Source organism: Cornus florida, unplaced genomic scaffold (genome assembly GCF_030987335.1).
Source record: "Cornus florida cultivar Cherokee Brave unplaced genomic scaffold, ASM3098733v1 CherokeeBrave_3.0.0_Hap2_Chr10, whole genome shotgun sequence".
NCBI lineage: Eukaryota > Viridiplantae > Streptophyta > Magnoliopsida > Cornales > Cornaceae > Cornus > Cornus florida.
The window spans coordinates 107,821,737-107,838,095 of record NW_026775580.1 but is presented as its reverse complement, the minus strand read 5'-3'; the positions used below and the strand labels follow the sequence as shown (position 1 = coordinate 107,838,095).

General features: G+C 34.2%; 1 protein-coding gene across 1 annotated transcript; it reads right to left on the bottom strand.

The window, feature by feature from the left end:
• Positions 1-67: 67 nt before the first annotated feature.
• On the bottom strand, positions 68-16,092 carry LOC132276879 (galacturonokinase). Its single transcript, XM_059778514.1, has 14 exons — positions 15,807-16,092; positions 14,962-15,075; positions 13,771-13,842; positions 11,668-11,711; positions 9,288-9,441; positions 7,196-7,261; positions 5,921-6,000; positions 5,692-5,791; positions 4,550-4,707; positions 4,307-4,347; positions 4,199-4,227; positions 1,157-1,226; positions 953-1,042; positions 68-510 (listed from the first exon to the last, which is right to left on the bottom strand). The coding sequence occupies exons 1-14, from the start codon at positions 15,837-15,839 to the stop codon at positions 266-268; spliced, it is 1,296 nt and encodes a 431-aa protein (XP_059634497.1). The 5' UTR covers positions 15,840-16,092; the 3' UTR covers positions 68-265.
• Positions 16,093-16,359: the final 267 nt, after the last annotated feature.

Genomic DNA, 16,359 nt, shown 5'->3' with positions numbered 1-16,359 from the left:
TAAAATGAGACTTTTTTTAATTTGTTCTACCAAAATAGTGAGGATTTAACAAACAAATGGCATCAAATTTTGTCAAAAGAATGAGCATCTATTCTACTTTTATGAGGTCTTCCGTTTTGTTCAGATGTGACATTTTGATACAGCACAAATATAACAACCAATGGGTCTCAGAAAATTTAATATGACAAATTATACAAATGACTTCACATTGCATTGTCATGAGCAGGCATGTAAATAAGTAATCGGTTGACAAATTAGTAGCTGGTCACATCACACGAGCACAGTCACCCGCGTCACATATCAAAACTGCATTTTCTTGGCAGATTTGGCTGGCCAACTTTGGCTGGAGCTTATAATACTCATTCTTGACAAAAGATGCAGCTTCTTCTGCACAATCAGCATCCACAAATGCAACACAGCAACCTCGAAATCCGGCACCACTAAACCGTGCTCCATATACACCAGGAGCCTTCAGAAGAACCTCATACAGTTGAATTAGTGGCTCACAACCTGAACAATTCACATATATTATACAGGGACCTCCGTAATTTTTATTTTTATTTTTTGTAAGTTTTGTTTGACAGGAAGATGGCAACCCACTAATTGCATCAAGGGGATGCAATCCAAGTAAATGTGAAGTGAACAAGAGCAAGCAAAAGGAAGATAATGAATGCATCGTTGTAGATCACATGAAAGTGAAGCTCTAAAACGCAACACAGGTTACATGAGAGTATATATTACTTACAAGAGTTTTAAAATGCATATCAGATAACACCATTGTGGACATTCCTAAATGCAAGTAAAGGGCTAGCCCAGTACACGAGACTCCCACAATTTCTCAAAACACCATTGTGGACATTCCTAAATGCAAGTAAAGGGCTAGCCCAGTGCACGAGACTCCCACAATTTCTCAAATATGAAAGTGGACAAAGATTTTTATAAAAAACATTACCGCATTCATAGTTCTGAATAGAACTTAGACCAGAGGCTGTGATAAGCTTTCCAAAAACTTCCAAATTTCCAGAAGCCCATGCTTCAAGTCCTAGAATTATACCAAATTACTGTGTCAACTAGATATAAATTGAAGATCACATAGAAAACCTGAAGATAGCATGGTGGAAGAAAGATACGAATGTTCCAGAGCACTGAGAAATACCTTCAATTACCCGCATATTTTCTGAGAAATAATGTTCTGCTCTTCTAGCAAGATTGGATTCTAATTCGCACTACAAGAATATGCAAGTACAAATTATTACATGACAACTAACAAAATTTAGAATGATAAAGCACTTAAAATTAAGAGAACATGTGTTTTCTATAATGAGATAAAGGCAGGGATGACAATAATGATGATGATGATGATGTAATATCTCTTTCACGTAACAATTTCCTGATGGAACAGTGATTATTTAGTAACAAGTAAAACAAAATCTGTTGATTTGCAATGGAAGTTCACAATTTCATTTGATTAATGTAGTAAAGGGGTGTGTGAAATTGTCATCACCTTAACAGTTTTGCTAAAATGCCTCTAAAACTTTCCGCTTAAGTGGCTAATAAAAAAGTAAATTTTTTTTTACTCATAAGTGCAACACATTTTACACAACTAACAGAAAGCAAAATCCAATGGTTCACATTGATTTTCGATGTTGTCTCATGTCAATATCCACTTAAGGAAGAAAAAATTTGAAAGAAATGTGAGCTTTAGATGTCTGCATAGCATTACTTTTAGCAAGCGTGTGCTATTATGGGATTTTCTTCACCTCAAAGAAGCTTTATGGGTAAGGTTATTCAGAGATAAGTATGTGAAGAGGCTCCCGTTTTGGAATTTACTCAGTAAAGCTTCTGATTCTGCAATTTGGAAGGGCATCCTTTCTGTGAGAGATAAATTACTTACACATCTGAAATTCAGAATCAATGATGGATCTTCCTTCAGTTTATTTTTTGATCCCCGGTATGAAGGACTCTCACTTCAACAGAGGTTAGGATTAAGGAGACTGATTGCTGGTTTTAACACTAGTGATACAATTAGTGTCTTACGGCAGCAGTCTGGGTGGAATGTTCCATCTTCATGGCCCATTGAAATTGTTAATTACCTGAACATAAGTAACAATCATGCTCTAGCAGACGAGATTGTATGGGATATGGGACCTTTCAGTTTCAAAGCAGCATGGCAATTATGTAGACACCAAGGTAATGTTGCCCCAAGGTACTCTCTGGTGTGGAATGGTAGTAGACATCGAATTTCCATCTTTGTTGTGTTGGTTTTGCAGCAGGCAAATAAAAATCCTTTGTCCATCTTCAGAGACACGGATTGACATTGACATCTATATGTCACAACTGTTACAATGGGGAAGACTCAAACGATCACCTGTTCTTAAATCCTTTGAGGCAGCTACTGATTGGTTTATCACATGGACTACACATTCCTCAGTGAGGAGCAAAGTTTTAAGATGTTTTTTTACTGCAATCATACGGTGTACATGGAATCATAGAAACAAGATGTTGCATGCTGGGCTTCCATCCACAATAGAAGATGTAGCTAGGGAAGCATGTCTTGAGGGAATATCCTCCCACGACATTTCCTTATCAGAATTGCAAGTTCTTTTTTGATGTTTATTCTTTATGTCAGTGTCTTTTTTCTTTGCCATTATGCTAGCCAAGGGTATGCCCAATACCAACTTTATGGCTTCTCTTATTGTCTGTTTTTGTGATCTACTATAAGTGATCACTTCTCCTTTGTACTTTTATTGTTTATTTGTAGCAATAAATTCTCAACATTCAACATTCAGGTTAAAAAAAAAAAAAAAAACACTGATGAAGGGAAAGGTAGCAAGACTCGATAGAGATATAAAATTCTTGTTTCGCAAACAGACCACCTATTCCAGGTAAATTCTGTATGACCTACAACAAAGCTCCAGTTGTGAACCAGTTCCACTATGTCACAATGATCTACTAGTTCCCATTCATTCAGATTCCTTGCTAATAATGTTGACCATGAGCTTAAACAACACCATGCCATCTTCAATGAGCCACTAATGCTTCTTACCAACAGTACAGTGTATCTTATCCATTACATAGATATAAAATTTTAAGGTTTATGTCATTTTCTTGTTGCTCGAGATATTATAAGCTTTAAGGCCTTTGTTATTCTTTTCTCTTTTTTCATTGCGCGGTGGTAGAGGTAATTGGCCCTGTTGCTTACTCAGTTTTGTGGGTATTGGTGATGCATAGACTGGTAGAGGACTGGAGAGATCATGTAGTGGGGAGGATACTAGAGCAGCAAGGTAGGTGACCATTTGGTACAAAAGGAATGGGATATCATTTGAAGGGGTGGACTCCATATAAAGCCTCTTAGGCAAAATATTTTAGGTAACTGGATTTAGGGGAATATTTATTTGTTTATTGATTCTATCATAGAGATTTTTTATTTTTTATTTTTCCTTTCCTCTGTAGATATAAGAGTACAGTTTGCATGGTTTCTTAGATTCCACATCCTAAGACATGAATGCACTTTCTTAATGATTCTTTTACTTATCCCCCAAAAAAATAAAAAAAAATTGAAAGTGCCATTTTCAATTATCTTATCCATATAACTAGAATTGAAATAATATTAAATATATGTATACTTGGATATCTCTAAAGGTTACTTGGATATCTCTAAAGGTTTCATATAATTCAACTCTAGGCTACATGAAAACTATTTTTTTCGTTCCGCTCTACATAAGCCATAGCCTCTAACAGCATGTTATGATACATTTACTCACTAACTTTAACCATGTTAATTTTGGTCTTCCAATTCTCCTAACATTACTCTCAATGTGAACTATGTCACTCTTACAATTTCATATATCTATATGATAAATTAAAAATAGATTAGCTGCATGAATAAAAATGATTTTAGATGCATGTATCTTGCTACCTATTGTGATTTGATATATGGATGCGCAGATAATTTAGTTACACAAGTAATTGTGCATATACTTGAACCAAGAGAATGATTGCACACATGGGCGCACATGAACACACATTTGCAAATGTACAAAAACATGTATAAATTTTGAATACATATAATATCATGTAAGAAAAGTTGCCATATCACACATAATTAACTCACTATAGGCTGACAAGAAATACCATGTAAAACAAATTTTATTTTTTCTAAAAAAAATATTTTTAAAGAATTGTTATGAAGGCATACCTTGTTAGCTTCATATGCTTCTGGTTCAACTGTTTAAAGAGGTAATAGGAATCATTATGTGAGAAAATATATATAATCCAGACTTGTAAATCAAGATCAAAATCTAACCATTGGATAGAATAGGCTCCACTGCTCCACTCTCGGAAGCACTGTAAACAAACAGAAAAGAGAGAAATAAATCGAACAGATAATTACTATCATGTTCTTTTGACTTGCAACTTGCCCTTTAAGTGTTCGCATCTAATAACAATAGTTAAAACTTTCTAAGTTTCCAAATATTCCCTTTTTAAAGCAGAAACTTAAGCTGTCATAAGTCCACTTTGAGATAAAACACTTGGTAAAGGATCTTACTGCAACAGCACTCTTGCAGCCTCTTGACACTCTGCAACTCGGCGATTATATCCAGGATTACTTGTCAAAGCCTGCTTCAAGCCTGAACATGCCAATAATATCTTGAACGGATGGTTTTTCTGCAACTTTGGTGGGTGTATAAGTTTGTGTTCTTTGGTCTGCACATGTTGAACTAGACTCGTGAGACAAAATTCCAAATAAAATGGATGACCATTAAGAGCATAGAATCTTAAAAGATAGAAGAATGGTGCAAAAAAAACACTGTCAGGTATGCATATAGAAGAAACAAATCAAATCATGGGGAACCCCGTCAAAAAGTCTAAATAGTAGAAGACAAAAACCTTAATGAAATAATAGCTAAAATAATACTAAATAAACACAAATAAAATAGATATTGTAATTATGCAGATAAGATAACAAAAAAATAGAGAAAGCAGTGAACAGGCTCCTGAAGCACTTCATGCAGTATTGGGAGTGAAAAGAAATTGGAAACAGAAAAAGAGAGATTGTTTCATATTCTACTTGCACAAGTGCTTTATTAAAGCAACCACAAGAAAATAGTCTAATGGCAAGACTCTCACCTCACATCCTGTAGGTCAGGGGTTCGAATCCCCTTGGGGCCACCCCCAGGGAATTTTCCCGGTCAATATAATTGCCTGGTGCATGTACCCGATTGTGGATTATGGGTGCTCTAAGAGGCCCAACACCACCATCGTCGACGAAAAAAAGTGCTTTATTTAAACCACATTATGACATGTATTTAGTTCTAACCTCCTTAAAATATGCTTAATCCTAATTCATTTAACATAATATGTAGCTGTTAGAGTAAATTTTCCCATCTCCATCTGGTGAAAAAAAATAATAATTCCCCCTTCTCTTCAAATTAACCGAAAGTAATCCTTATAGATTACAATAGATATTTTTCAAGGCATCCCTGTATAGCATGGCGATCCTGTTAAAGAAAATTGACAGGACAAACTGTAGGACAAGAATTAATGTTATTGGGAACATATTACAATAAACATCACAAGAACAAAAACCAACTCTGTAATTGGATGAAGTCACCTTTGTTTCTAAGAACATAAAATTTCTGTTTCACAAAAATATTCAAACAATTCATGATAAATGATTCCATACATTACCTTGCAGTTCATACAGGTTAGACAACCATATCTTGAAAGCAATATAGCTGATTGATCCAATATGCCATTTTTCAGACCTAAATATTCATTTTCAATCAACCTATATGTACAGAGAAGTAAGATTTAGGAGAAACTACTATTACAGAAACTAATAAAGAAGTTTATCGATATGACATGGAAAGAAACAAATTCAACAATTAGAATAGATCATAGTATCAAAGGAACGCACCGGTCGTACTCAATATTTTCTGATGGGGATACAGTAAGATCATTTGCACTTTCGAAAGCCAACAAGTAAGCAACTCCAACCTGTTAAATGTGCAACTATAGTCAATATTACAAATATACGAAAGGATGCTACACTAACTAGGAAAAGTAGGGACTCTCAAAATGAATTTATTCTACAAAAGATTGCTGCCAACAAAAATACAGCATGAATCTCTTAGAAGATAATAGTTATCAGCAAACCTTTTTGACATAATAGCTGCTGCAATTTCCCTCAAAATGTTTACAATTATTTAATCAAATCATATACCATGCTTAGAAGTACTTCATGATATTAAATTTCTTGGCCTCAAGTTCAAATCCTTGATCTCAAATAAATGTCAATCTTATCAAAAATTTCTCTTAACCTTCCAAATTTTCAAATACCGTCAACACACACTTGATCTTTAGCCAAGTACTACCTTCCAAAAAAGCAAGGCTTCCAAGAGGATGGCCTCTTTTTCCATCCATGACATCTATACCTGTTCTCTATGCTTGAGCCTTTAAGCACTACAGAGACATGACACACGAAGATGTGGTGCAGAAACATGTACACGTTTAAGATTCTCTTTCCTATGACAAAGATGGTGACGTTCACTTTGAGAAACATGTGTAGTCTACTGCAGGTGCTTCTAAGAATATAATTTAGTCATGAAGCCCACATGTGGGCCAAAATGTTGGGGGAATGCATCTATCAATAACATTCTATGGTTTCAGATAAAGGGCAGAGCTCATTAATCACAAATGAAGAAGCTAATAATGACGTAAAATAGTCTCTCATGTTAAACATGTGCAGCATAACCTTCAATATAACCTAATGAAAGCAACTAATATTCCCTTGCAATTCTAAGTTATCTAGCTGAGCCTCCTCATTCACGAGCCTCCAGCAATGAAGCAACTTACTCTCCTTCGTATGATCAAATAAGACTACAAACATAAACACACAATCATCAAAAATCACCGATGAAACTTGGAGGCTATGTGTTCTATGTTTGATATCCATAATATGCCCTAATTTTTTTTCCCTAGTATGTTTTCTAAAAGAGACAGGTTTTTAGTTTCTGAAATAGTAAATACAAAATGATCATGATGTATAGAAACTTAGAAAGTCATCTGATTACAAAAAAAAAATCGGTGGTTTATTTTTTGCTGGGTTAAACAAATCAAGTATATGATAATTGCATGAAATTCCACAAGAAGGACAAGTGGATGGATGACAAGAAGAGATGAAAAAACTCACAGCGGCAGAAGAGCTAAGACCTGAACTGTCAAGACCCCCAGAACCACACACAAATCCTGTGATACCCTGAAACAATGGCAACAATGATCAATTTATTTAAACGTTAAATTTGGGATAACTACACAAGCTGACAGAAATATATTAAAAACCTTTTAGCTGCATTCAAGAACTTTGGAAAGTAATCGCAAGAAGGGTCAGCCATATGAATAACTTGGCCCACACACTTCATAGAAGAATAGGTGTAAATAAAATAAATTTCCTGGACAATGCAACCCCTCAATTGAGTCAATCTACAATACCTGGCTGGTAGGATTTTAATCCTAATAAAATTTGGAGTATAAAAGAGGCAACAAACTGACCCACAGTAAATTATGATAAATTCTAACTTCTAATTTAGACACCTCTTCTGTATTTTAGAGGTAAGTTATAGAGACAGAGAGAAGTTTTGAAAACCTGCACCTGAACATGGGACACCGAGGACCAGACGAAGCCTATCTTAAGAGGTGTCACTCCAGTAAATTGCGCTGAACAAGGGGCCCTCTTCCCAAACAAATGCAAAAAAGGCTGAGATATTGCCAAGGCCAAATCCTACTAACCCAATTTACTTCTCCTTATGTAGGATGTTTCAACCTAATGAAAATCTGGTATTTCTGGTGTGTAACTGCATGAATGAAAGCAAAGCAAGTACTTCCTTCTAATACTGTTCAGGCCCCTTAAAAGCATGGGTCATATCACTTGCTCGGTAGCTTATTCCAATCCTTAATGCAAGTTCACTCATAGTTGTAGAATATTTCAAAGTGCCTTTGACTTAGATGAAAATGGCAATAAAATCGAAGTCATTCACATGAGATGGGTTCCTCTTCTGTCCATCTCAAAGGGAGAGATCGCTTTAAGTTGATCCTTACTCCATTCTTTTCAGAATGGTGAACCAGGTAAAAGCTACAACAGCCACCCTAGACATTCTACCATCTCAATAGAGAGGAAAGCCTTAATCATAAAGCAGATAACTATAATGTGAGGTTATAGGCTTATTGAGGAATGGTACCTACACTAGGTTGTCGTCTCATCCCCATATGCTCTCCTCCAATACTTTTGAGTGTCATGGGGAAAATTTACGAATCCAATCCCCAGCTCCCACTATAACAGAACATTCAATGAGCTATTAGTCAAGCCCTTTAGAGTCCACAAGAGTCCATTGCTCCACAAGAAGTCGTAATGGCATTAAATCAAAGGAACCATTGTGCACATAGTAACCAGCTCATGGTTGCCCACTAATCCCCCATTCTTTTTTGATAACTACAATGCAAACCTTCAACATTTGCTTTTCATACCTTTAATAGCTTTTATGTGTCACATGTCCTATTACATAAGTGGAAACTATAACTTCAATCCTTTATGCTAGGATCAGTATAAATGTTGTAATCTAGACAAAATATGGTTGGATCTAAACTTGACTATATGCATAAGCCAATGGTTCTTTCCCTTCATCCCCTCTCTAGGTGTTTCCAACAATCATTTGGACATTTACAGAAAAGTCCACCCTTATGTACCTTATTAGATGTGCTGAAGTAGGAGGGTGTTACCTTCGCTTTATGCAATGGCAAAACCTGGGCTGCCAAGGATGAGAATATAGTTTGAAGTAAAAGTACAACCGCTTTGTTCATACAAACAAAGTCAAAGAACAAGCAAGTACCCAGTCTTTGCTTCCCATCACCCACATCACCAAGGCACCCGCATCACCAAGGCAATACAAGGTAATGCCCTTTTCATGCAATTGAAATATAGATAAATTTATATGTTCGTACAGAAATTCTCAGAAAGAAGACATACACAATGTTGGTGTTAAAACATGGTACTAGCATCCATTTATGAAAATCCTAACTTTTTCCAGGAAGGACATATATGTCCAATGTGCCAATTTAATTAGAGTATTCTAATTTATTTGATACTTGGACTTCAAATTCATCATTGCCCCTATCATCCGTAAGGAATAACAAAGAAAATTAGAGTATTCTATTTTATTTGATACTTGGACTTCAAATCCATCATAGCCCCTATCATCCGTAAGGAATAACAAAGAAAATTATCCAACCTGTCTTAGATAATTTCCTCTACTTTGTAGTGCATATAGTGCTCCTCTGGCATAAATTCCCCAATTACTTTCTTCTTGTAGTTCGGATGAATCATTTGATTGGATCTTGTCATTTGACTTCACGACATGCTTTGGAAGCTGAATTTCATCTACTCTGTGAAACCAACAACACTAAATAATTCAATTTCAAAAATAGGCCATAAGACAATAGTAGTTTTTCAAACAAGAACAGATAAAAGGTGAGTCACAATGATTGGAACTGTAAGCTTCATATGTCTGAAAATATTGTGAAAATAAACACGTATATATCATAGTTCAGGCACTTTAATGATGAAACCCAGTAACATTTCAGTTCTCGTGAGAAGTAATTCATATGTAATAATGTGTTACTCTTCGTATTCCTATAATGACTCTGCCTGATTATGTATAATCGCCACTAACAAAAAGTTCAATATTAATGTGATGGTCTGTTGGACTTGTGTGCCATAGGCACATGAGATCTTGTCTTTAAGAAGCATCACAAGGGAATTGTTTTTTTTTTCCTTTTTTCTTTTTTTCCAGGTAAGTAAGTATGTAATCATAAGGGAATTGTTGTGTAGAGAAGATCTCAAGTCCTTAATGGGCTAGAACACCACTTTGGCTATAAATATAGGGTGTAGTCCCATCTCTCACAGTTCAATTCCATAACAAATTCCATCAAACTTGGGTCTGGGAGAGTTGAAGAACAAAAAACCGACCCCTTTCAGTGAGACAGTCAATTTGCTTCAGAGGGCAATGTTATACAACTTGCAATTGTAGGTAAGACTCCTGTCTATCTTGTTATCTCCTGCTCCAAATTATTTGTTAAGGAAAATCAAGAAAGTAAATCAATATTGAACTTGTTAGCTATGTACACTCCAATATGTGCAAAAATGTGTAAAATACTCATGTCAGGCAATGACACAACATAGGCTATGGGTATAAGAAATGAATCTAACACTTCATCCGCAAGACTACCTAATAAAAGAATAAAGGAACACATGCTTGGTTCACTTGAAGGTTTAAGTTTTCCCCAAATTAGTACCTTTTATTACATGGATGGTTCACTATGAAAGTAAGTATATGTCCAATAATAAAAAATTAATGTTATGTAATGAAAGTAACTTATGTAGCAGGTCTAAGTAATTAGGGATTAGACGAATCTGATACCTGGACATACCCGCACTAGACACGTGAATCGAAGTCCAAGTAGCATATTTCACTTGAAGGTTTAAGTATTCCTTAAAAATGTGTTCCCTCTATTACATGGGTGTTTCAGTGTTTCACTATAAAAATAAGTAGCTGTCAGCCTAATATAAACTTATTTCTAATGTTTGGATTTTTTGGGTTGCTCTAGGAAATCCTAATGACAATAAATTGGCCACATCAACAATTTGGCTGTTTCCGCAATATTTAGGGTTTAGACAAATCTGATACCTAGACATCTTCGCATTACACTTGCGTGTCCAACTCCAAGTAGCTTTAAAAGCTTAAGCTGTTAGGGAATGTGGAAGTCAACGTCATGAGCAAAACTCTGAAGATTCTTATACGATATCACACAAGGTTCTCTATATTTTTTTAATATTTTTTTCGTCATTTGTTTGAAAAATAAAAATAATTCATAACATGTCTGTATAAATTTTTTTGTTGTTCACCAAGGACACTACTGTAACTGGAATTAGAATTGGAAGTCGAAATACAAAAAGGAAGTTTGCACAGAAGAAGAAAGAAATGTCCCTAATGCCAAAATTTCACATTGATGAACCTAAAAGGATCCAAGAAAATTACCCCCAAAGGAATAATAAATAAATGAACTAATGCGAATCAATCCAACTTTTAAACAAAAGGCAATATGTAAAATTAGAATATCAAATTGAAAGCTTTATAAACAAAATATAATAGACAAAGATCCTGGTAGTTGTATTGATATGCCAATATACTATGATTGCATTGGTCATATAATGATAATAACAAGGATCATGACCATATGTTGATGGAAATTGCAATGTGTCAATACCAATCTTAACATTTTTTATAAATGTTATACCTGAAGGCAGTAGATCTACTTAAAATATACAAACATGTCAATCAGCATTTAAACACTAAAAAACAGAGATGCATCATTAATGTTTGTTTTCTGGAATCATAGCTTCTTGAATTCTATAAATTATTTTCCTCCCAATTTGCTTAATTTTGGTCAACACTAATATCTTCACAGGCTTAGTAATAAGTTGATAAATAGAACAAATGTTCCATCAAAAAGAACTACAGTATGATCAAGTTACAAAGCTTAATTGTTTGGAAAAATATTACAAGAGATACAAGGAAAGTAACCAAATAATAATGACTTGAGGTTCCTTACCTTAACCTAACATCCCCTTTAAACTGTCCTGATCGTAGTAGAACCTACACAAAGAATTCCTGCTGAACATCAAAGGAGAATGACACGAGAAGGGAACAAAAAAAAAAATGCTTGAAAAGATAATCTCAAAATTAAAATTTCATGAATATCTTTTTATAGATTGCACTTCAAATTTCTCCCAGGAAAAAAACAAATTTAATCAACACACACATATATGGTTTGCCTCCAACTACATATATTGTGTATATATAAATGCAATTTGACAGATGAATCTAAATGCTCAATAAATCAAAGAATGTGTCATTTTCCAATACGAGGTGACAGGGCAAACCTATTTTACCTGGAGCCTGACGTTCTCAATGACATGGTACAGTAAAGGTAGCTTATGTAGATGACATACTTGGAATGTGGTTGAAACAATTCCAAATGCGAGACTGATTTCGCTTTTAGCAAGTCACTACTAATGGTTCATAATATAATAAAAATGAACAAGATTGGCTTTTACTTCCGGAAATTTGTTAAATTATATTAATTATACAACAACATGGAACTAAGAGAATCCTATAAAAATTAAGCTAAAGCCAAATCATTAATTCATTCCCAAAATTCCTTATTAGACCACTTAATTTTTCTAATGTTAGTTCACATAAATAAGAAAACAAACAAAACAAATGGTAAAAACTGCATTGATCAATAAATTTAAGGTCCTTAGAAATATATCAATGATTATGTTATCACATGGGCATTCTAAATCGAAATTGCTAGGGCACTAGCATTTTGTGTTAACTATGGGCAGACATTTTCCATTTAACAAGGCTCAAACAGATTTTCACATAAAAGTATCTTCCATAAGGACAGATTAAATGTGGAATCTCAGAAGAGAGAATCAAGGAATCGTGGGCAATGATCAACCAAGAAAAATGATCCAATGAAAACAAGAAGGGGACAGAAAGTCACAAGCTACTGTTTGTAGTTTTATAGATTAGGTTAGGACAGGTTTAGTACTTTTGAACTTAATCAGCAAATAAAACAAAACAAAAAACGTCCATTGTTTATGTCAACACTTCATTCATTTTCAATACTAGTTCCCCCCCTCCCCACCCCACCACCACAGGAAAAAAATTAAAAATTGATATTCATATTTTTGGCTCCGCACCTAACAAAGACCATGTATGTGGTTATGCAAAAACGTAGATTTGTTCATTTGTATAAACATAATCATGATAATTTCTCTCCTCTCTAATATTCACTTCTTTGACTCCTCTCTAATATCCACTCTTTGATACATGTCCCAGTGTCCTACTTTTGTATTTTATATGTGGTCTAACTTTTGATATTATAGAAAATTTTATTTTGGTTGCTCTTAACAATTAAACTTTATTTTCCATTCTAAAAGGTCAACTTTCAAAGTTCAAGGTTTGTCAGTCACAGCTTGATAGACATAAAACGAAACTTGCCCACATGTTCAATACTTCAATATGAAGGGGTTTTTTGCTTTTTGAATTATGAAACTTGCAAGATGTGTCAAATGCATGTCTAAAAGTGTCCAGAAATTGTCAGTTTCTGACATATATGCAACAAAAACACAACTCCTTATTAGAACTGTCTACACTTTTCAGGTTGATGTAATCCTACCTAATGTGTCTTAGGTGAAATCAGGGGCCTACACGAATCTTGTGTATTGAGGCTGACTAGACTAGCACTGTTACTTCAATCTGCTTCCAAATGCCAAGTGTCATTATACCACATTATTTGTACTTGTAAACGTAACAAAAAAGCTAAAGGGTATAAGATAAGGACATTAATGATGGTGTATTCTGATGTGACGTGTCAACTGAAAGAGCCATTTTTTTTTTTACGTAAAAAATAAAACGAGTACATTGTGGTTTCTTCAGCAGTTTAATTTTAATTTTTTTACAACCACCTTTTTTATATTAGGAGATCATTAAGGAACAGCATTTCGTATATTTTGCCCATACATTGACATATAAGTGCCTCCGTGGTAGATGCTACCTAATCACCTTGAATTGATTTATATTTCATCAGATGTTCATATGGCCCCTAATGTATAATAATGTGAGAAAAATCAGGATCATATCATACCTGAGAATCACCAGAAGGAACAAATCCTAGAAGTATACCCTTATTAATTGTCATAGCTGAAACAGTTCCACCCTGTAACATCATAGAATAAAACAAAAAATAACTTTGAGTTCTTCATTTAAGTCTATAGATGTAAAAAATTGAAGGATTAGGCAGTGGCTCAAAAAATAAGCTCAACTGATCAAGTGCAAGGTAACAAAATATCATCAGACAAATTAAACAAGTATTGCAGTAAACAATTTCGAGGGGAATTCACACAAAAAATTTGAAATTAATTATGACAAGGAAACATCTGAAGATAATTTAAGAACTACTAAGTACTAAAAGAAGCATAGTTACATTCTCATAGCTAACTCCAACTCTATCATGCTTGGTCCTTTATTTATACACGTTCGGTCTCAAGTCCAAGAAAAGGAGGACGATTGCTTTAGGTAGTTTTATTGTTAACGTAAAACTTCTATCAGAACTTTATGAACATGAATCCTAAGAATATACGAGTACAATTTAGGGTGTTTCTGACATGTTGCATATGCTTCCAGATGTTCTGGAAAATGGACAGGGGGTGTCACATTGACTCCTAGATGCGGTGAAAATATCGTCTTATTCAATTGAGGTCATGGCCTTATATAGAACGCAGTGGTGCAACAATATTCACGTAACTGACCCCAAATAATTGGGAAAATATTTTTTGTATAGAGTTATATGCACAATTATGATACTCTACTGTCCAAAATTAAACTTGAAATTTCCTAAGAGAGGAAGCCACAAATAAAATGCTCTTAAATTAATTATGAAAATGCGCAAATATGGTACTCTAGTGTCAAAAACTACACTTACAATTTTTTTTTCCTTTTTTCAGTAGGTAAATCTCACACACACCCATTTGTCTCATTGGAGATTTGAACTCTCAACTTTTCCATTCAAAAGGTCGGCGAGATACCACTTGGCCCTTGGTGGTAAAATTAAACTTGCAAACTTAATATAACGTGCATTAATAAACTCACAGAAGAACGATTTATAAAATCTAAATTTTAATAAGAATCCATGTATTAATAAACAATTCGGTTTACTTAAAAAGGATTTTTGGTACATAATAGATAGACACTATTTAAATTCACACAAAAGCTATGATCGAATTTTAGGTTAATTAGCATATATAATCAAGATCAAATAAAAGAATACTAAAGTCACCTGATGATCAATGTGAGCTCCCAATGGACAAATCCTATAAGGGGACACGACAACCCTGACCTCTTCAATATCACTCCCAGACATTTCAGCAACCATCTTCTTTATTTCATCCAACTGTGACAATTATAAAATAGATAAAGTTTTAGTATAGTCATAGATAAACACGTATAACCCAAAGATGTAAAACCATCACAAAGTAATTGGGTTGCCATTATGAGTTCAAGAACATATAAGTGCAAGTAATAAATAAACAATAAGAAGTAGTAATGTGCATAACCATTGAGATCCAAAATGAGAATCAATAATGTCATGTTTAGAAAATCTACTGGGCTAACAAGGAAATATAAATTATATCACAATAACAACCCCTCACTATTTCTCCCTCTCTACATTTATATATATTGTATGCATACATATATATATATATATATATTGAAGCGCAAATATTCAAAGTTTGCACCATAGAATTCTGTAAGTGCTTTTAATTTTATCTTTCTAGGAATGTCTTATATACACAGTATATACTAAGACTTAAGTGATTCAAACTAACATTGTAGCTTTGTTGAATAAAAACAGACACTAACACGAATGAAATACATGGATACAAAAAAAATCACTATCAGCCCATTGATTTGATGCACCACCACGTTTAACTTTTTAATTATTTAAATAATTTGTGCAAAGTTAAATTGGGTATTAAATCTATGGCCTTTAAATTAAATTGTGATCAGATCTTTGTAGAGTCGCATTACAGAATTTAATGCTGGTACATTGCAGTTTACAACGATCCATCAAGGAATAAACCATGTAATGAGACAAAATTTCAACTGCGGATCAAGAATTACCTCTCCTTCGGATGGCCAAGAAAACCCACTCATCTTCCAAATGATCTGGAGAATCACCAATTGAATGGCTTTGTTGAACTGGGTTTTTCTCTACAAGGCTACAGCTTCACCGCAATGAGAGTTGTGTTTACACACACACGTATACATATAGATATCTCGAGAGAGAGTGGAGTTAAAGAAATAGATTTTGCGGTTGTGACCCGGGAAATTATTAGTCGGTTAAAACGTCAATGTGATTCGGCTTCGTTTCATCTCATCAATGATGACGATTCATGACAATACACGGTGGTCCGTGAACTTGTTTATTCATCCGTAAACTATTATTTTATTTTCTCGTCTTTACAGAAAATCGTTTTTTTTTTTTAATATATATATATATAGAGTGATAAGAAATTATTCTAATAGCTACCTTCACATCAAAAGTTTATTAACCAAAAGCTGCAACTTGTGTTTTCTTCTTTTATTATTCATTGCACGATGCCCAAAAAAAAAAAATAATAAGAAAAGAAAAAAAAATAGTCCATTTGTCTCGGTCTTTGTCAGTGACGGAGCC

What these genes read in the sequence shown, in the direction of transcription:
- LOC132276879 (XM_059778514.1), bottom strand. Translation starts at nt 15,839, where the DNA reads ATGAGTGGGTTTTCTTGGCCATCCGAAGGAGAG. An exon ending in GAGCTCACATTGATCATCAG is followed by an intron (nt 13,843 to 14,961) that starts GTGACTTTAGTA and finishes ATGATGTTACAG; the next exon opens with GGTGGAACTGTTTCAGCTAT. An exon ending in AAAGGGGATGTTAGGTTAAG is followed by an intron (nt 9,442 to 11,667) that starts GTAAGGAACCTC and finishes TTGGTTTCACAG; the next exon opens with AGTAGATGAAATTCAGCTTC.